Consider the following 22,617-nt stretch of genomic DNA (forward strand, 5'->3'; position numbering starts at 1 on the left):
ACAAATCAAAGAAAACATGAACATTTACACAAACAAAGTTAAAACCAGAGATAACCAGATGAAATTTGGTGAAATGTTTTTTTTTTGTTTTTTTTTAATTATTATTTTATTTATGTATTTATTTTTAAATCAGACTGCAACAAACAGTTAACACCAATCTCTCTGTCCTCCTTGGTCATCTCCCATAAAGTCCACTTTGGACTCAAGCTGCTTGTAGATGGTCTTACCCGTTTTCCTGTAACGTGCGTGTCTATAATTTTTTTTCTAATCTCCGAAAGCCACTCTCTCCTTCACGTCCTCTGGTCCATGTTTCGTGTGGCACGCACCATGTCACCAAACAGCACAGTGATTACTTGTCACCATTTAAATAGGCCGACTGACTGATTACAAGTTTGAAGTCACCTGTGACGCTACTTAGAGGACACATCTTGTTTGAACGTCCCTATGATCAAATTATTTTCAATCTTTTCTATGAGTACCATCATTTTTGTCAAGGCCTGTTTTATGTTTTTTATTGGAATAATTCTGTTCATTGTCACGGATTAATTGTGCCATTTTTAAAAATGTATTATTACTTTTGTCAGATTCAAGTTATTTCTGTGATCATTGTAGGTTTTTCTTTCATGAAGAGAGCAGTACCAACAATGTTATCCACGTGTGTATATCCTTGCTAGGGAAAAAAAGCAAAACTTTTGAGTGTGAATTTCGAGCACGCAGTTCTAATTAACTATTGCTGAGATAATCTGTTAACATTCAATGGAACAGGAGTGTTGACGCACATATTTAACGGTAGGAATATATTGCTAAAACCATCCTTTCACCAGCAATATTGCCAAGATTACTGATGTCACTATTTTTGTTGTCATTTTTTCTCCTGGATTTTTAAAATCTGTATGCCTAATTCTGATGTCACTGGGGTGGTATGAAAAAAAGTGGTGTGCCCCCAAGTCTTGTTATTCTAAGAAAAAAAAAAACACTGCTGGACTGTCAGGGCTTATGTCAACTTTGCCAGGTGTGCAGACCACGTGCAAGGATCTATCTCTATCTCTCAAAGCCGGTCTACTTAAGTTTGTTTGTCTTTTGTCATGGTAAATGAGTACTATTCAGTCAAAGGTTTGCCTAGTGATGAAAAGGCCATAATGATGACGAATTTCCATATAATATCTCATTGCTATTATTGTCCCCAGGCATTTCAATTATAAATGATATCTGTAATTATGTTGTGATTTTTTTGGATGAAATTTATACCACTATACTTAATTCCTAATCATATCAAACATATCGAACCAATACATGGATTCAGATTCACATCTCAAACTGTTGCTCTTTATATTTATATTGGATTTTTCAAAGTCTAATATTAATTAAACTTACGGTTACGGTTTTAACAAACTAGATTGTTTTTAAAGGCATTTCATAGCATACATTGTGAAATGTTACCTTCTTCCAGGATGGGCTTGGAGACCACAAATGGGAGCTCCTGCACCGGTTCAATGTACTTGTGCCCAGCACTGAGGACACTGATCTGGGGCAGGCAGACCACAAGGGTTCCTGGCATAGATGCTTGGTTGTGGTACCAACTACGCACTGTACCAGGAATGTCACCAAAGATGATAGTGCTTGGGGATGGAAGGCTGTCATTGGGCAGGAACACACAACATGATTGCAGCTCCAACTGGAGAGAAAACACAGTGGAACGCATGGCTCATGATGATCAAGTTAGTAACATTCAATTAGATAAATGAGAAACATTACTAACAACAATAGCATAAAATATATATCTAAGGGATATGCCAATTAAGTTTTTGGAAAGTTATCAACCAAGTGTAGGTTACAAAGAACATTTTCAAGCCATCGGTCCAAAATAAAGCCCATAACCAACACATGGAAAAACAGAATTGTGAAAGTGCAGATGATTGACTCACTCTGCTTACCCCTCCACCTACTGTATATGAAGGCAAGAGGTTGTTGACTTTGCATGTGTACTTTCAGATGTATGTAATTATAGACAGAGATTACAAATGAATTTCACCTCCTAGGATATTAAATAACTATTCTTAAGCTGTAGACAAGCACAGAATGTCAACAAGTTTGAACATGAACAAGATGGCCATTAATAAAGTTCCCATTTCTATGTGAACGTTTCCGTTTAAAATTGACGTAGCTATATTTGTCTTAGATAAGTAGTAATGATTGTTATGTTGTAGTTTACTCAATTTACGACACACATTGATTCCCATGGCAGCGACGAAACAACTTGGAACGTAGTCTCACTAACCTATGCTAACGCAATAGCAAAGTCATAATTACAGTCAAGATTTGCATAAAAAAACAATCACAGGCCTTTAATATAAAACTGTTATGTTCTTAAATTGGTGTTGCTGTTCATTTGGTTTAAAGCCCAGCAGCAGCGGAAAGGAATTGTCAGATTATACGGTCCTGCATATTGCCATTGTCCAGTTTGTATTCCTAGTATTCAGAATCTCGAGTTCCCTGCCCACTGTTCAGTGGTACGTCCTACTTGTGCTATTTTTACAATTGTTTTCTGACTAGTTTTGCTTACATCCTTGTGTAGGATTTATTGTTGTTAGGTACTCCATTTCGCTGCGGCTCCGTCCACCAGCGCACAGTATAGTTGTTATTGTTTTGAGTAACTCGGCTCACGACGCCCTTTTTCGTCGTTGCTTTTGGTTGAACTTTGTGTCCACGTTTATCGTGCGCCTTTTGTTTATTAAAGTACTAGTAGAATTCATTCGTTCTACGGCTCGTTGTCTGCCTTGGGGTCCTTTTCCATTTACCCGCTCTCCCATGACAAAAACAATCATATAAAGAACAGCAAGTATGGAGTGAACGTGCCTTCTTATGTAAACTAGCACACTGCTTGCCATTCTTAACCTCAAAATGTTGTAGAGACTGCATGCAAGGTCCATGGCATAGCACATTTCATATACATAACATTAATATAAACAACACTCAGCATAAATTCCATAATTACAGACATCCACACCAACAAATGATAAGGCTATACTGCCTTGGGCTGTTATTGTGGTGAGTGTTTATTCATGTGAGAGAAGCACAAAAGCAATTATGTTACATTTTCTGCACACAGAGGCAAGATTGAGACATAAAAATTCCACGAGACTGACAGAAGAGCAGACAAAAAGAATGAAATGGGGTAAACATAAGAGAAAACGATAAAGATGGGAAAGATGTTAATCTTACTCTAACGCAGTTTCGTATTCCATTTTTCTTCTTCAAATGTGGTTTTGAGAGCACATAAAGCATCTGCATTTACATCCTCTTAAACGCAGAAAGAAAATAAATTTACACTACTGAGACAACTGCAGATGTTAGCAGGGTTACTGTAAATAGTTAATGCAAGCATACTAAAACTGCAAGGTCTAGGATTCTTACTCATGTTGACCCCTTCAAGGCTGCCTGAGGCAAACACTCATCTGACATAGATTGTATATCGTGCGACATAAAGTACATAATTGTAGTATCGCACCAACCAGCAAATATGGATTTATAGTATTTTGCCCATTGTGTTTACAGCAACAAGGATTTTTTTGTTTGCATGCAACCTAGATCATAGTTTTAGTTTGTCCATGCTCTCATGTCATGTGTTTACAACGGATCTCAATATTGGTCAAAAATCATTTCCCCTTTGCAATATTCATTTTTTTTTAAATTATTATTAAATGGATGCTGAAACTGTAATTAACATCTCGCATTAAGCAACACACATTCAAATTGTACTTCCATCCACATATGCGTTATACTTGTTGAGAAAAGTAGATGAAATGAACAGAGTTGATGGGTAAGAATAACAGTCAATTACATATACATGCTGAGGATCAGAACAAGCAGCTACTGAAAATCTTGAAGTGTGGAATAAGGAAATATTGTTCAACAAATCAAATTTGAATGACTGCAATGAAAGTCAGTGTCTTGCCAGTGCTTTGATTAATTCAAGTTTTAAGACTGTGGAGATTCCTCAGCAAAACTTAATGTAACCCATACCAACTGCAAAAGGCAACAGTTGCTGGCTGAAACTGAATCAAGACAAATACTGCTAAGAAATATGACGAAAATAAAATGACTACGCCAGTTGAGGCTTCTGTAATGGTTGTTTCAATTCCAATTGTATGTTTCTATGCATAATGTAAATATTCTGCATTCCTTACCCCAGCAATCCAAGTGGAATTGAGGGACAGCATAAGCTAAAATGTCAACTGAACAGTCATGAACCTAATTTTGGAAGCCCGCATAGCTAACTGGCTATCATTCACCCCATTTTCCAAGCTACTGTTAACAACAGGTCACTGTGGTTTACCTCAAAAAACTGTCCATGAATCCACTGTGGTCTCATGTTTGACTTGTGTCTCACTCATAAGCAGAGAGAGGGAAACATGCACTTTCCGAACAAACCTGAAAGACCTGACAGAGCTGACAGATCCAACGACAGAAATAGTCTGAGGTCAAAATGTTGCAAATAAATCATTAATTTGAGCATAGCCAAACCACTGACAGCATCCCTTTCCCTGACTGACTCTATATCCATCTTACGCCATCGCCCAGCCCAAATGTGCATCAGTCCTTTGGTCAAGGTCAAAGCTTGGCATATAGATCTCTCTCCATGACCAGGCATTGATTCCAGATGGAAAGTCCATGTAGACATGCTGTGAGCAAAGGCTGCAGATAAAAATCCTAGCGGGGATAGAAAGGAAAAGAAAGGAGTTTGGAAGAGTTGTGGGGAATCCACTGTTTGTGTTAAGGGTAATTATGTAGTTGCATGCACAGTGGAAATACAATGACTGTGGCTTGCACTCAGTACAGAGAGCAGAGAATGGGTGTGTGGGCTTTGTGTCTCAACTAAAGGTATAACAGTTCAGTTGAGGTTGTCTCGGGTTAAGTATGGTATTCCCCACAATTATGTTTAACAGCTCGGTAACAAGTAAATAAACAAAAGAATGGAAGAAGTTAGCCTGTATGAGTATGTCTCTTTAGTATGAGGTGATGGGCATGTCAGGTTTGTGTATGTTTTTTGAGAGAGAACGCATGCATGCACAATGTCAGGACAGGAAACTAACGATGCCAGGATGACCGAAGTTTTGTTCCATCAGATGCTAAGGGCGTGAGGCCCACAGCTGCCACATGAAACTAGACTCAAGAGCCACTCACAAATTTGTGTCCATAATAGAATAGTGGAAAATTAATAATAATTTGAGGGCCAACGCATGGAAGAGCAGGATTTCCAAGTGATGCTAAAGGAACATTCTAAAATTAGAAATGGGCACAAAAAATTGCTTAAATTCAGGAGTGTAATTGCTGTGTGGAATATTTGTTACCCAACTCTGTCCTCAGTGGTTCGGGGTAATATGGAAATAAAACTGCATAAATTAGAAATACATTGCCTCTGAAAATAACTCGGGTACAAGGAGTAATTGGGATTCTAGTCTTCTGTTGGGAAGAGGTGCGAGAATGAAAATGTACATATCAATAAAGGCTTCACTAGTGAAGCAAATAGAATAGGATTTGTAATTACATTTACCACATGACATAATGTTAAGGTGAAATTTAATAAAGAAATAAAATGAGCCTGGAATTGCTACAGTTAATTAATACGTCGAACGACAGAATGATTTAGGAAAACAAGGAGACAACGTCAGAGTCAGTGAGTGTGCACGCATATCCAATACTGTCAAAACCATTCAAATTGACAGAATGACTTCCTTTTTGATCAGGAACTCTATATTAAGTAAGCTTTAAACCAATCAACTCCATATGAAGTCGCACGTGCCACAGCTTAACTGCGTAAATATTGCTTCAGAGGACACGAACTTATTTTAATTTCCTGGAGACTTAAACTTTAAACCCAGCCTTCTAATAAATAATAAATTACATCAAAATCACTTACGTTTTACCCTCAAAAGGGAGACAAGTACCCAGAGACAAAGTCCCATAAACAAATAAAGCGCAATGACTAACTAACACATGTCATTTGGCCATATACCGGTAATATAAAATACAGTGTTAGATATAAAACTGAATTGAAGGGTTAACTGCCACTACATTATGGAGCAAATTTAAATGAACAACTGGTTACTAGTTGTTAAATAGATTTGTTTTTTTACCCCTGAAGTAGGAGTGCAACAGCGGTGCACTTGAGAAATGTGCAACTACAACAGAGGTGTGATAATGAGATCACATTTAGAAAAGTTGTCACCACTGTTGTAGAGACAAGGCATACGTTAAGAATATCTTCCTAAACACACAGTTGACATATTTGCACTCCCTCTTACGAAAGCTATCCAGAATAGGAGAATCAGATTCAGCTTTATTGGCCAAATATAGTATAACACGCACAAGGAATTTGTCTCCGGTAGTTGGAGCCACTCTAGTATGGCAAAAAAAACAGCCACTGTGACAAAATATATATGTACATATATGTCTATACACATAATGACTTCCAGGCAGCGCTCTCAGGCGAGTCAATGAGCAATAAAATTGGACCATTTGTGTGATGATGGTGATATAATGGCAATTGTGCAAATGATGCAGTCCTCCAGCAAAGTAGATTAGCAAAAGTGACTAATAGTGCAATGAACTGGTACAGTGACAATTGTGCAAATGGTGCAGAGAGTTCTCAAACAAATAAGTGGCCAGTACTCAACAACAACAGTGTGCTAATTGTGTAGCGTGATAAAACAGTGAGTGTATGAATAATGTAGAAATGTCACGGCAGAGATGTGCAAAATTGGTAGCATGTTACAATGAAATTGTAATTGTAAGTTAACAACAAGAGGGAAGAAGATGTTGGAATATCTGATGGTTTTAGCTTGCATTGTTCGATACCGCCACCCTGAGGGAAGGAGCTGTATAGGTGGCGACCAGGATGTGGAGGGTCTAAGAGGATTTTCCATGCCCTTGTCTTAGTCCTGGCAGCATTCTCAAGTCCTCAGGAGTTGGTAGGTGGGTAATTTTTTTGCCAGCCCTGACTGTCCGTTGCTGTCTGTTTTTTTTCTTCTTTGTGGTGGATGAACACAGAACCAATTCAATGACTGGTGTGTACAACTGCCTCAACAGCTCCTGTGGCAGGCCATGCTTCCTCAGATGTCTCAGGAAGTACATCTTCTGCTGGGCTATAATTCCCAGTAACTGGAAGGTCTTGACAGTTGACACAAGGCAGCTGGACAGCATGAGGGGTAGCTATGGCGAAGGATGTTTCCTGAAATCCACGATCATCCCTATCATCTGCAGCGTGTTCAGCTCCACGTTGTGTTGGCCGCACCAAAGCTCCAGCCACTCCACTTCCTGTTGATACGCAGACTTGTCACCATCTTTGATAAGGCTGATGACTGTGGTGTAAATGTCAGAGTTTGACAGCCAGGTGCGTTGAGGTGAAGTCGTTCGTGAGAGAGAAAAGAGAGAAGAGTAGAGGGCAGACGGCAGGCGAGACCCTGAGCTGGAGAAGCTTGGAGGAGAGGAGTTTGGGGATGATGGTGTTGAATGCAGAGCTCGAACAGGATCTTCGTGTAGGTCCTTGCGCTGTCGAGTTGTTCCAGCATGAAGTGCACTGCGTTAAGTTAAACAACTCACACAAACAAACACTAGTCTGTTCAACTTATAACTGCCCCAAAGAGTTTAACCGAATGTCACTTTTGAGTGACAGACTCTAGACTATTTCAGAGGTGACTATTGCTTATCCTCGCGCTTAGGCCCTGATCCCGTCATTTTAAGTCTTCAAACGAAGCAGTGTAAGAAGGTAAGAAGGTCTTCTTGCACTTTGATCTGTAATCAATCAGGCACTAACTCAGTCTGGATTCTGGATCAGAGCACCAGCATCTGCTGGTCTGTAATGAATAAATACTACTAGAAAAGAGACACGAAGAAAACAGAAGTATATCCAGTTGTTGGGTATATTAATTAAATTGCATTTTCTTCCCTCTTTTTGTACGGTATCTCCCCCTTCCCTTTAAGCCTGGCGTCACATCAAAGAGCTTAAAATGGTTTGTCTTTTTTGTGGCAACTTCTGCTTACTTTTATTCTGAACCGCTTCTCTACTCCATTAAATAGTGTTACAATTCCAGCCACGAGTGAATCAAATCAAATCCCTACTTTCCCCTTTCACAACCACTACCACCACCACCTACAACATGTCCCTTACTTCCTCCGTCAATGAGCAGGAGTGAGAGCATATCCTCTGACTCGTGTATCATTTCCCCCTTGAGTCTTTGTGAAGATAGTTATCTAGTTCCAACAGAGCAGCTTCCACCAGAAAGGAAGCTAAGGCACAAACAGACATACGTTTAAAGGATATGACCATCCTCCTTACAACCACACGAGGCATTTGGGGTCTGTCACCCATGGTTTAAAGTGAGACATTATTGCAAAAAAAATGTACTACTAGCTTACACTCATACCTTGTATGTTTACCCATTTTCACCAGCAAGTTTATCTTATCTTTCTGTGTTATGCTTTTGGTTCCTTTTACCACTGCAGAAGCAGACTTGCACATACATTAGGATTGTTAGCATTTACAACGGTTTTCAATGAGAAATTACTGTTAAATATACTTAACCTTTATTGAATAATGAATTCCTATATATATTTGTTTAGCTGACAAATCACCCTGATGCATCACTTTTTTAAAATAATTTCTGTCGTAGCCCTGGCATAACATTTAGTCAGACATTTAACCTGTGGTATAATCAGTGTGTATATATATATATATATGGTCAGATCAATTGCCAACTGCTTTCATGTAGCGGCAGTTTGAAAACCTCTGTCCTGACACCTAGAAAGCATAAACTCTCATTGGACAGACAGTGTCCACATAGAGACAAAAAATAAATTAGTTACACATTCACTGACTTATCTGACATTGATCTCTAATTCTTTGCCAACACTTTGCAATCTCACACATACTGCATACACACGCAAAAAAATCTATTCAAAACCAGAGACACAGAGCTGTACAAAAGGAAATTAGAAACACCCTCCTTGCATCCCCGGTGAAAACATTTGCAACTCAGGAGGAGAAAAATCTCACTGGGGGGATCGGCAGTGAACGGAAAAACACATCCTTTTGTTTTTGAAAACCTGAAACCTCTCCAAATGTAATCTTCCTGTGCCTGCACCAGACGGGACAGCGTTTCCGAAGTGGCTGGTCGGATGAACAGAAGGTCCATGGAGCATCCCCCAAATACCTCTCTGGGCACCCCGCCCACCGTTCACCTTTTGCTCCCCCTTTTTCTGGACAGCCTGCATTCCCAGCTGTATCCAAAAACACATTTGGAATAGTGGCTAAACTAGTGTAAATAGTGTCTTCTAGAAATGTAGATGATTAATGTGTGTATTTAAAGATGAAACTGTGCAGATGTGCATTGTGGTGTGTGGATGTATACACACACATTTGTTGCCACCTCAATAAACTGCTTCGCTTCTAAAATACTGTGAGAAAGGCTGATGCCCTTTGACAAGAAATAGGCTAGCTCTCGGCCGCATGCCATCACCAGCAATAAGCTTGTGGCCTGGCACAGGAGCACAGCAAAGCCGTCAGCCATCCCTGAAGCCCCACATTCCTCTCTTCTAACAGTGCTTACAGAAGCTGACAAGCACTGGAGGTCTCCTTGGCTGAGGTGGAAATCTGCAAAAATAAACGCTTTAGGTGACATGAAGGCTTTGTTTGTTTCTGCTGGCCTAGATGTTTGTGTTAGCGCAGTGGGTTAATTGCAACTTTGATCGCTACGTTTATTGATTCCAACAGTGGCCTTAGAGTGCGGCTGGCCTGGCCTGCATCGGCTGATCCCACCCTTTGAGCTCAAACAATCAACTCACAACCATTTCTGGCATACTGAGCCAGTACAGATGCATTCAAAGGGGTAGCCTCAGCCAAATTAGGCCAGAGGATGCCCTTAAAGGCTTTAAATCTAAAGTGCCCAGACAGAGACATTTTCCTTTTACTGGGTGATAGGGTAGTAAGGCTGCACTAGAAATGGAGTGAAATGTGGGACAACACAGTGAAACGTCTGCCCCACACTTTCTGGGTTTGAATCTCGGCTTGGGTGGAGTTTGCATGTTGAAACGCATGTCATGTTAGGTTAAATAGAGACTAAATTGTCCATAGGTGTGAATGTGCATGTGAATGGTTGTTTGTCTATATGTGCCCTATGATTGACTGGCGACCAATACAGGGTGGACCCCGCCTCTTGCCGAGAGAGCTGGGATATGCTCTGGATCACTCGTGACCCTAATGAGGACAAGAGGTACTGAAAATGGATGGAATGAATTGTGTTTTAGTGCACATCGCTGATTTATGAAGTGCGATGGAATACAGCAAGCCAAACGGAATCCTCAGCTGAGCTGACCAGACCTGTTTGGCAAGGCTTCATCTTCTTACACCCCAAGGCAAAGTGTGGATGCATGCCACAAAAATTGTCCAGATTCACTTCCACACAAGGATTCCAAAATACACATTTATTTTTATTTTTTTTATAGAGCAATAAATTTGTGTCAGTACTGTACTTTTTATGAAAAAGTTTCCTTCAAATTAAGCCAGGTCTCAGAGCTCTAAAGTGTCTGTGTTTCAGTTGGTCAATCAAGAGGATACTGTAAGCACTTATCCAGTGTAGCCCAGAAACAAAGTCTAAGGTGTTTGTATCAATCATGGCTATGAAATTATCAGTGTGTCCAAAGGTGTTACTGCTTTACTTGAGTCGACTTCTGGGAAAAAAAAAAAAAAAAAAAAAAAAAAAATATATATATATATATATATTTATTATATATATATGGGTTATTCCATGGATGTGGTGAAATGTTACGAGCAATTATTAACGGCAAAATACATTAAAAGGCATCAAATAGTAACACACAACAGTATCTTCAGTAATCAGGTATCAACATGTAGATATAAAATAATATTGTATCAATAATTTTCCACCTCCAATTATTTTGCAATAAACCATGTCAAACGCCTGTTTGTGGTTTTTGACCAGCATGAAGTGTGACATTTCAGCAGTCATCAACGTAAATAAGCGCAGTGTGAAAAATATCGGCAAAATCATGCAACCACTTCGCCAATATCTGCTAAAAGGGTGCGCCCACCACTCAACAGAAGTTAATGACATTCCAAGGCGAGATTTCTTAGAGGCACTTATTAGAAATAGGCATCGTGCTCCTAACTTTGTCGGTCAAAACGCGTTACGAGCAAGCGGCCACTCAATTTCATAACTGTAAACAAACAACGACCATTTTACGACGGCTATTTGGAATTGATGCACTAATCTACAAAAATAATAATCATAGAATGATCCATCAAATGCTTCAGAAGGAGTAGGAGACAATATTGACTTACATTTTTAAGTGTCGGTCATATTTCCGTTCGAGCGACTTGGACAAAATAACAAAACCGGTCGACTATTTTGAGACATCGATCACCCAGAACCATTTTCAGCTTACATACGACCAGCATACGGCAGCATTTGAGCTTGATGGGAACATGGAGGGGCCGGTAGAGAAAATGATGTCAAAATGTTACAAGCTTCGATCTCAAACGGTCAAGTTACTAGCGATGATGAAAAGCGATTTTGTATAGAATTAGATGGTTTCTTGTTTGATTCGTTGAAGGAGAAATGATTGGTGAATTTCGACCGTTTTCTATCGCTAGTGCACAGGCTGTTTTCTGTGTCTCCTGACGGCACTGCTGACTCGCTGGTAATTTTGACGGGTCACAGAAGTGTTGTGGATGTGGTCATGATTACGCTCATACTTTAATCCTTATTATTAAACTTGGATTCGGTTCCGATTATAAAGGCCTCCTGTCAAACGTTTTTAACTATCTTTGATCAAAACAAATGATTCACTTTGTTGATAAAAATGTCGATGATGTGTGGTGCACTGTGGATTGTTACTGGTGCTTGTAACATGACATGGGCACTGGCAAAGACCGCTGGTGTCAAAATTACGCACAGGTCTAAATGGCTGTATTATCGTTTACTAACACTGACTTCTGTAGAGACATTGTGTTCAGAACTATGTGTCAACGTTTTGAAATCATAGTATTGTTCAGTCAAAGATTGGTATTTGGAATACAGGTTGAAACTCTGGAATGCCATGGTGTGTGTAACTGGAAATGTGTTTGACTGGCATAAAGCCCAGTCAAAGTTACGTACATGCTGTTCTTCATAAACAATTTTGTGTGTACTTCCAACTGACAAAGCATAACACTGAAAAGGTACATCTAGGGTTTTAGCAGTAAAAAATGGCAATAGTTAAACCTGAAAAAAAATATATATATAAACAACCTTAATGTTCCCTATGATCTAAAATGTTGACTTTACAACCACAATTCCAATGAAGTTGGGACATTGTGTTAAACATAAATAAAAACAGAATACAATGATTTGTAAATCATGTTCAACCTATATTTATTTGTATACACTACAACGACAAGATATTTAATGTTCAAACTGATAAACTTGATTGTTTTTAGCAAATGATCGTTAACTTGGAATTTTATGGCTGCAACACGTTGGGGCTGGGACAGGTGGCAAAAAAGGCTGACAAAGTTGAGGAATGCTCATCAAACACCTGTTTGGAACATCCCACAGGTGAACAGGCTAATTGGGAACAGGTGGATGTCATGATTGGGTATAAAAGGAGCTTCCTTGAATTCCATTCATATTCAAAGATGGGGCGAGGTTCACCTCTTTGTGAACAAGTGCGTGAGAAAATAGTCGAACAGTTTAAGGACAATATTCCTCAATGTACAATTGCAAGGAATTTAGGGATTTCATCATCTACGGTCCATAATATCATCAAAAGGTTCAGAGAATCTGGAGAAATCACTGCATGTAAGCGGCAAAGGCCGGAAAACCAACATTAAATGCCCGTGACCTTCAATCTCTCAGGCGGCACTGCATCAATGTGTAAAGGATATCACCGCTTGGGCTCAGGAACACTTCAGAAAACCAATATCAGTACAGTTCGGCACTACATCAGTAAGTGCAACTTGAAACTCTACTTGCAAAGCAAAAGCCATTTATCAACAACATCCAGAAACGCCACCGGCTTCTCTGGGCCTCAGCTCATCTAAGATGGATTGATGCAAAGTGGAAAAGTGTTCTGTGGTCCGACAAGTCCACATTTCAAATTGTTTTGGGAAATTGTCGTGTCCTCCAGGCCAAAGAGGAAAAGAACCATCCGGACTGTTATGGACACAAAGTTCAAAAGCCAGCATCTGTGATGGTATGGGGCTGTGTTAGTGCCAATGGCATGGGTAACTTACACATCTGCGAAGGCACCATTAATGCTGAAAGGTACATACAGGTTTCGGAGAAACACATGCTGCCATCCAAGCGACATCTTTTTCATGGACGCCCCTGCTTATTTCAGCAAGACAATGCCAAACCACAACAGCGTGGCTTCGTAGTAAAATAGTACTAGACTGGCCTGCTTGCGCCCGCGACCCTAGTGAGGAGAAGCGGCTCAGAAAATGGATGGATGGATGGCCTGCTTCCAGTCCAGACCTGTCTCCCATTGAAAATGTGTGGCGCATTATGAAGCGTAAAATACGACAACTGAGACTGAAGCTGTACATCAAGCAAGAATGGGAAAGACTTCCACCTCCAAAGCTTCAACAATTAGTGTCCTCAGTTCCCAAACGTTTATTGAATGTTGTTAAAAGAAAAGGTGATGTAACACAGTGGTAAACATGACCCTGTCCCAGCTTTTTTGGAACGTGTTGCAGCCATAAAATTCTAAATTAATGATTATTTGCTAAAAACAATCAAGTTTATCAGTTTGAACATTAAATATCTTGTCTTTGTAGTGTATTCAATTCAATTTAGGTCAAACATGATTTGCAAATCATTGTACTCTGTTTTCATTTATGTTTAGCACAATGTCCCAACTTCATTGGAATTGGGGTTGTACATTATCATGTACAAACAATTAGATAAACATAGTTGGGCAAATGATTTAATTTTAAGTTAAAAATGGCAAGTGATGGAACATGTCAACGTTCAAGCTTCAAGATGATGGTCTAAGTGTGAAGGGTATAATACCAAGTAAGGAAACTGATATTAAAAAATTAACTAGTCCTATTAAGTTCTGATATCCACTGAATTCATTCACTTATACCTGTTAGTATACAGGTCCTTCATTTTCCATGTATTTTTTGTCAATGTTATTTGAAAAAAAAAAAAAAAAGTATCGAGTAAAAAAAAAATAATTTTTTACTCGATACTTTGCGGTGCAATAACAAGTTGGACATAAATTGGTTTGTGAACCTACTCTAGCCCTAGTATTTGTGTGAAAAATTCCCAAGGTTTTCATACATTAAACAGCTTTCCATGTTCATATCTAGAGTCAGTGTTACAAGCGACCACCTGTCAAATAATGGTCATATTAAGTAAACTATGTGTGTTTTTATCCCATGAACCCCTAAATGTAACTGGTATACTTCAAATAAATTTTACTAACATATTTTCACCAAAATGATTCAAGTTCTTACATTTTTCTTAAACGTCACAAATAAAGTCAAAAGTAAACATCCTATTAGTTAATGAGTATATGATTCTGTAATTATTCAAAGTGTTTCAAAGTGCTATTAGTTATGATTGTAAATCCTTCAGAAACTGTTAGATTTTCTTGACTATGAAGATGAGGTGTTGAATGGAGGGATGATAAAATGGAGGGATGGTGCAGAAGATGAAGTAATGTGCCTGCAGAAAATGCTCCAGCTGGGGGTCAAATCCTGTTCATGGAAACCATCTGGCTAGCTCCATCAGAGCAACACCAAAAATACAGTGTAGTCCTCTTCGATCTCTCCCTTAACTTCTTCCTTAAAAGTAACCTCTGTGTATGTTACTCCTTCTTCTCATCTCAACTTCCTTCTCATTTCCATCACTTTACCTTTGATGCCTCTGCATTCTGTCCCTAAAAAAAAATCCTACTCATTAATAAATAGCAGCTGCAGGGAGCAGTGTTACTGCATTTTTCCATGGCAACAGTATTTTTGTTTAAGTAGATCCCATTTCAGTTTTGGGAGCAACGTGCTGCTTTGCCAACATTGAACACATGCATGTGTTAAATAGAAGGAATTATTGCTAAATTCCTGAGATAAATTCACAGTCCTGATCAGAAGCAATTATTATCATGGGTGGGAACATGGGTGTCTTGTGGACAAACATTGAAAAGAGTAAGAGATGAAAGGAAGGAAAACGAGGAAGGAATGGGCAAGTATGAGATGAACATTTGGGAAATACTTATACAGGGTAAACATGAGTTAAAAAAAATAAAATAATAGAGTCGCTACCTAGAATCGAAAATGTATTCTACAGTGATGAGGTCTACACATTTGAAGTCTCATAGATAGTAAAGGGATAAAACTGGTCATCAAAAATACCCTGTAATTGCATCTAGGTGTGATTAAAGAAAAGCGAGACAGACTCCAAAAATCTGGTGACGTAATAGATAAACTGTAAAAGCCCAGTTGTTAAACAAGCATAAAGAGAGCATATTTTCATCTATCTTTGCGAAGGCGAACAGTTTGGCTAAAGATCGAATTACGCACACTGGACATGGAAACTGTGACGAGGCGAAAACTCTAATCTTATGTATGAAGACAAACTTTTGTGGTAATTCAACTAATGTGTAAAGGTCAACACAATGTATCAGCCATGTCATTAAAAGGTCTGTCTCGGGAGTAACCTGCCTCTCAAACCCTAAAGCCTCTTTCACGCTGGCTGTCAAAGCTGTCAAGGTTTTTGTGATGCTACTCACAGCCCATTCATCCATCAAAACATCCAACCATACCACTTATCCGGTTCAGGCCTATAGCGAAGCTGGAGATGTAAAAGAGTTTTTGCAAGATTTGGGGTATCGCAGACATAACAGTATAGCCAGCATACTGTGCCTTTCACACAGAACTAAATGAAGTGCGTGCATGTTCAATCAGCAACATAGTTTACCGCAAACAGATAATTAAGTGTGGTTATGTGCGTGCCGGCGCCTGGTGTGACAAAGAGTATGCAAGACTTGTCAAACAGACACAATTGTCCCCAACACAAGAGGTCAATTGTGTACTTTTTTTCTCCCAACAAGTTGAACACAGATGTCTTGATTAAAATGTAGAATGTAACTGATTCAATCAGAAAACTCCCCCAAAATGCAACAGAAACAGAGAAACTTCTCTTTGAGTCACTGTCTTGTCAATTAGATGCTACCTGATTTGATATTAAAATTGAGTTCCAATCCGATATCTTGCCAATGCATTAAGGAGGGGAAAAATTTATGTATAAGTAAATTTATAAGTATTCCAACATGATAGCTTTTTATATGAAAATAAATCTAGTGCAGCGGTGGTCCAAACCAAGTAAACTAGGGGCGTGCTGGAGCCTATCCCAGCTATCATCGGGCAAGAGGTGGGGTACACCATGAACTGGTCGTCAGCCAATCACAGGGCACATATAAACAAACAACCATTCGTCCACACATTCACACCTAAGGGCAATTTAGAGTCTTCAGTCAACCTAACATGCATGTTTTTGGGATGTGGGAGGAAACCGGAGTGCCCGGAGAAAACCCACACGGGCACGGGGAGAACATGTAAACTCCACACAGGCGGGGCCGGGATTTGAACCCCAGTCCTCTGAACTGTGAGGCAGATGTGCTGACCAGTCGTCCCCCATGCCACCTTTCACTTTCCAAATTAAAACAATTCTAAACTGCAGACATTATCCCTCTCCCGAGACACCAGCTTCACATTTACGTTATCTACTAGTTACAGCAGACCATCTGTTGTTGTGACCGAAAAGATAGGGGAGGACAGAGGGAAAAATAAATAAGAACAGAGAGCTAGCTCTAAGAAAAATCGAACAAAGCATTCTATGCATACTACAATGGATTTGAATTTTGTACAGGACAGTAGAGCTACACCCTGTGAGGGAAGAACAGAAAAATGTAGGATAGGACAGGCGGGAGACAGGAGGGGAAGAAAGGAGGACAAAGGTAGTTGACCAGGCTGTGCAACTGGAGTGTGGTGGGAGTGGCTATGTACAGTCTAAAAATCTGTAGAAACGGAGTGCAAGTGAGGGGACATCCCAAGAAGTTGAACAAGTCGCAAGAGTTGTTTATAGCAATTAGGGAGTGGCCCCACACCAAGCAACTGACTCCCATTGGTGTGTCTGTGGACACAAGCAAGTGAATTGACACTGTCTCGCATGCACAATAAATGTCAGCTGTGTCCTGGAATTGAGGTGCCAGCACGATGGGGACGGATGACCCCACTCCACCCAGCCAGGAGGGGATGATGGGCCCAGGGGCCCACCCGAGAAGGGCTCGACTGACAGGACACCACCCATACCAAGGGATTCAGGGCGGTCCCCGAGCTCCACCGCACTCCTCAAAATCAGACACCTGGAGGAGAACGCAGGGAGCCACTGCTGAACCTCCCCCCCCAGGCCAACCAGCACCTCTGCCCACCGCCTCTTTTCTTTTGTCAACCATCTCACCCCATAAGGCAAGGGAACGTGTGGTCTACTTTTTTGTGTTCATGTATGAACGAATAGGTTTTATAAAACTGGGCTTAATAGATTGCAGCTTGAATAAATGATGAGCAATTTTGTGAAATTCTGGGCAAGGTCCCCCCCCCCCCCCCCAAACACACACACACACCACCACACGGGTCGCTAGAGGGAGAACAAAAAAAAACAAATGTCAAAAATGACCGTGCTTTAATTTTAAAGGGCTGTATACGCTGGCCATTCACACTCCTAAACAGTAGGAAACGATGATTGCCCTGTAATGCTGGCCAACTCCCACCATTTCACCGCTAGAAGAAAAGCTACTGTTGCCAGAGGTGTTTGCTCAATCCACAGGGAATCAACTGAAACTCATACATCTGTCAATTGACACAATAAGTCGTCAAAAGGGCTTATGTGAAACCAATCTCCATATTCACCAATACTGATTCAAGTTCTTTTTCCTTCCAGTTCAGGTGACTGATAAGCCAGCTGGCAGGAGACCAGGACAAAGCAACGGTAGAAATATTAAAAATCTACACTGTCAGCTTGTTTGTCTTCGTGTGTTACCAAGGAAGACCGTATCCGACGTTTAGGCTTCGACGGCGCTTCACAGTGCAGATGAACAATGACCCAAGCATACTGTGAGAATGCATTTCACTTGCAGAAGACAAAACTGATGGGAAAATGCCCCAAGAACAAGCAGGAACTAAAGACAGTTGCAGTAGCATCACCAGGGATGAAATCCAACATCTGGTGGTGATTATGCATTGCAGACTTCAGGCTGAAATTGATTTCAAAGGATTTGCAATCAATCATTAAAAAGTGAAAGTTGGATTTATGATTGTTAATTGGTCCCGTTACTTTTGCTCCCTTAAAAACTGGGAAGCACATACAGTATACAAACTGTTGTAATTCCTACATCGTTCATCTGATTTGGATGTAAATATCCTCAAATTATAGTTGAAAGTCTGCTGTTAAAGCACATTGTGTTCCTTTCATTTCAAATCTATTGTGGTGAGAATTGATGAAGAAGGATGAGAATTGTGTCTTTGCCCCAATATTTATAGCGACCTATAAATCATAACCAGCAGTCACATGTCCTTATTTTTAATAAGCTTTAATTATTCTCTGACACTGTAGAGAAAAAAAAATATGAAGTAAACTCTTCTTCAAAAAGATAAATACAACTTTCTTCTTGTTAAGGTATTTCTTTGGTACACTTCTCTTTTGTAAAAGATGGAAGAAACGAATTCCTACATGCACATGTGCAGAAGAAGTGTGATCCAATAGGTATTCTATTTACGTGGCACTAAAATAAATAGAGTGGTTGAAGTTTTGAGATATCCAAGGCCTGGGGTACCAGCTGTCAGGTTGTCGGTTTGGTTCAGTTCTACCTCCATGTCAACAGTGTAGGCTGTTTCCTAATTACTGCTGTGCTTGGTGCGGTCCCAGTTGTACAGCCAAAGGGGACAGAGGAAAGTGGAGGCAATGACGGGCTCGGCAAACTATTAGAAGGTTGAGTTAACTTTTGAGGAAGTACTGTAAACAGCTTAATGGCCTGACATGAGACTTGGGTTATTGGAGCTTTTTTTTCCCTCCAAATTCACACACGTCATGCACTCTTTCATGTTTGACATACATCGGTTTGTGTGGTCCCAGCAATGAGAATTAAATGGAATTAGTAAAGCCTGTTGGATTTGCATCATTGGCTGTTTACTTGCATTTTACATTAACTTACAATTACATTGTTTAGACATCCCTAAAAACCCATGTTTATACTAAAAGGTTCACTCACCCATTTACTCGACATCTTTTCTATAAATCTGGTAAGACACTGCTTCTATCTTTTATAAACTCATTCAAAAGTAAATAAAAACACTGAATATTCTCTACCACTGCAAGGTACCTCTCCGAAAAAAAGAATGTTGTACTAAAATTTTAGTCAATTGCGCAATTTGGGGGAGTCATTAGTATGAAAATGTTGTCATTTATAAGGTTTACATAGTGGCCTGGTTTGATAATTGCACTAACTTCTTCATCTACTGGAAATTTGACAAAGCACAAGCTGTAGGATTTGAAAAGTTAAAAAAGGAGTAATTGCCAAGATATCAGAATAGCATGGCCCAGAGTCCTGCAATGGATCGCCAACCACCGGTAACATAAATTCAAAATTAGTTATGCTACATTCATACTACGTTCCTGGCGGCCACAGCAGCACAGTTTGCCCAAAATGTAGTATACCGTGGATTTTGGGTCATTTTTTTCTGTATTCAAGTCTTGCGACAGTTTCTCAGGGTCTATCCCAGTCGCTGTGACGGACCGCGGGGGTAATGGGGCTGATGAGTTCCCGAGATGCACTTGAGTTTGGCGTACGTTTTACCATGGATGCCAGTACGTTTCCTCCTGGCCCATCACGTTCTGATCAGGTCCAACACATTTCACACGTTCTGTCAAGGCCTTCTACGGAAGAAACGTGTACGAATGAAGCTCCCCAGCCAGAATCGGCGTCAGCATAGCGGGGCACATCAAATAAGATGCCGATTTAAATAAGACCACTTGAAGATGCTGTCATTACTGGGAGAAAAAAAAAAAAAACTGAGCATACTGAACGAGAAACTCCAAGTGCATCTTCTCCATAAGATGACAGTATTCCTCCTAAACTGAAAAGGCTTAGGTTGCTTGCAGGTAAAATTGGGTAACATGATGAGTGTTCACGGTGAAGTGTAAAGTCTTGTTCAAGGTAAGGAGAATCATAATAAGGTAAAACTTTATAATAATTGGTTCACGGGTGTGCTGGCACCTCTCTCAGCATCTCACCCAATGCAGGGTCCACCCTGAACTGGTCGCCAGCCAATCGCAGATTGAAAATATATATTTTTTAAATCACTTAAAACAACAAAACACAACAAATATAAACAATAAAACAATAAAACGAGTCTTAAGCCTTGTTGAAAGTCAAAGAGGAAAAATGGGCTTTAGAAGACGAGTTCTAAAAATGGACAGTGAGGGGGGCTTCTGTAATGTGCAGAGGGGTCACACACAGCATTGGAACAGCAACAGAAAAGGCTCTATTTCCTCTGAGCTTTCGCCTTGAATCGGTACCTGAAGAAGCAGCTAATCAGCTGACCTCAGGCATCGGGGCAGGGGCATAGAGATGGAGTAGCTCATAGAGGTAAGGCAGAGCAAGACCATTTAGAGGATTAAAAATGTATGCAAGAATCTAAAAACGGTTGTTTTTCTCCAACACATTCAACCGTAATGTCAACCTGTCAGCCACCAGAACACGGACAATTGTGATTGTTTCTGCCAGATAATGTGAGGCGCTGCAGCTGCAGAATGGTGTATCTTGTGTTAAACAATGCGAGACAGGCCAAAATAAATCACTTTAGATTGAGTGACTGTTAATGTGCGTGTGCAGGTTTTCAAAACTCAACCCTTTGGATTTCCCTAAAACTGATTGAATTATGTGAAAATTTAGTCTCATGCGCCCAAAACTGCGAAATCATGATTTCATTCCATCACTGCTGATAATGCCACAAACATACAAAAGAGTAGCGGGGTGTGGTTTGTTACCTGTAGAGTTAGGCGTTTAACAGAATCCCAGGCTTGGCCAATGAGCTCTTTCATTTGTTCCTCTGACGTTGCCAATGACTCTACTGCTGTGGTGTCAGGCATTAACTTCATAGGAATGGAAAGGGGACGAGATTCTGGAGAAGAGGGAAATAGGCAAATTACACTGGATTCAAACAACAGCTTGTGTGTTCTCAATCCATTCATCAACATGTTTGTAGTAGCAACACAAATTATATTTTCCTGTGTGTTCACTTGAACAGTCGGAGATCAAGAATAGCCATGTGGATAACTAAACACAAGTTCTGTTCAGCGATCTTTAGAAGTACTACTACTTTTATTTTGATTTGATACGTGATTGATTACTTCCTAATTTGTTAAATTCCCATTGCCTTGACTGAATCTCAGGAAGACTGTATTTACCAAGCGTTTGCACCAACTGTGCATCCAGTGTAGGATAGATTCTTGCTCTGTGACACTAGTTGGGAATGTATGTGAATGGTTGTCTTTTGCTAGGTGTTCATTGTGATTGACTGGCAACCAATTCAGTCTAGTCACTTGGAATAGGTTCTAGCTTTCCAGCAACGCTTATTGAGAATAATTCATAAAAGAATTGAGAATAATTCATCATCTTTTAAAGAGTGTTTAATTGTTTCTTTCAGAGTATTATTGGAGTGTTTAACTCCTGCTGATATTTGTATGACACCAACATTAAAATGTCACTTAAAACATATATTGTTCAGGAAATAAATGTTTTATTATGACAACATTTTGGACTCAGTAATAAATTATTCCCAATGGTATTTTTGTATTTCAAAGTCGAACAAATTGAAGTTTGTCCAATCTCACAGAGCGGATTGTGGTCAGACTTTGAGGTACGACTGCATATAAAATGGATGGATGGATGCAATTAATGAGAAAATTTATGATCTTGGAATACAAATCCATTTAACTGGACAGTATCGTGTACTTCTTCAACTGGGAATGTGTGCACACATATATCATGCATGCACACACACACACACACACACAAGCACACGCATCGAAAGACAGTAATAGCTAGACATGACACATCCTGGTATGCCTGCTGTGGTCCAGACGAAAGCAGATTGTGCAGACATTTATGCTGAACAGCAGCGACTACCCCTCATATTTCACAGATCGAAGGAATCTTAGAACACATCATAAGCGTTTAAGGCACACTCACTGTGGGAAAAATGCGAGAGGAGAAACAAGGGATGAGAAAGGTTAAGTAGAGAGGCAGAAACTCAGCCGATGAGAGGGACATGAACGCCCTTTCTACCAGATTACCCTGACGTCTGTGCATGTTAAAGCCATCAGGGTGTCAGAGATTAACAAGAGTTTTCTCTGAAGACGCATTTAGACATATTGCATGATTTAGGCATGCCTTATTCAGCAGCTTTAGCCCACATTTGTCATGAAACAGTGGTGATGTCACAGAAACCCCAGCCTCCTCAGATACCACTCATCTATACATCAATAAAACAGCCAAATG

General features: G+C 40.0%; 1 protein-coding gene across 10 annotated transcripts in view; it reads right to left on the reverse strand.

Annotated features, from left to right (window-relative positions):
• Positions 1–22,617, reverse strand: part of LOC133401149 (intermembrane lipid transfer protein VPS13B-like) — a 482,547-nt gene that overhangs the window by 242,819 nt on the left and 217,111 nt on the right. For all 10 annotated transcript variants that reach the window (XR_009768384.1, XM_061673722.1, XM_061673719.1 and 7 more), the window contains 2 exons: positions 21,105–21,238; positions 1,441–1,675 (listed from right to left, as the gene is read on the reverse strand). Coding sequence is in view for 9 of the 10 variants with exons in the window: in XM_061673722.1 (XP_061529706.1) it covers positions 1,441–1,675; positions 21,105–21,238 (369 nt within the window). In the remaining variant the exon portion in view is untranslated. The remainder of the gene's footprint in view (positions 1–1,440; positions 1,676–21,104; positions 21,239–22,617) is intronic.

This window comes from Phycodurus eques, chromosome 4, assembly GCF_024500275.1.
Source record: "Phycodurus eques isolate BA_2022a chromosome 4, UOR_Pequ_1.1, whole genome shotgun sequence".
Classification (NCBI taxonomy): domain Eukaryota; kingdom Metazoa; phylum Chordata; class Actinopteri; order Syngnathiformes; family Syngnathidae; genus Phycodurus; species Phycodurus eques.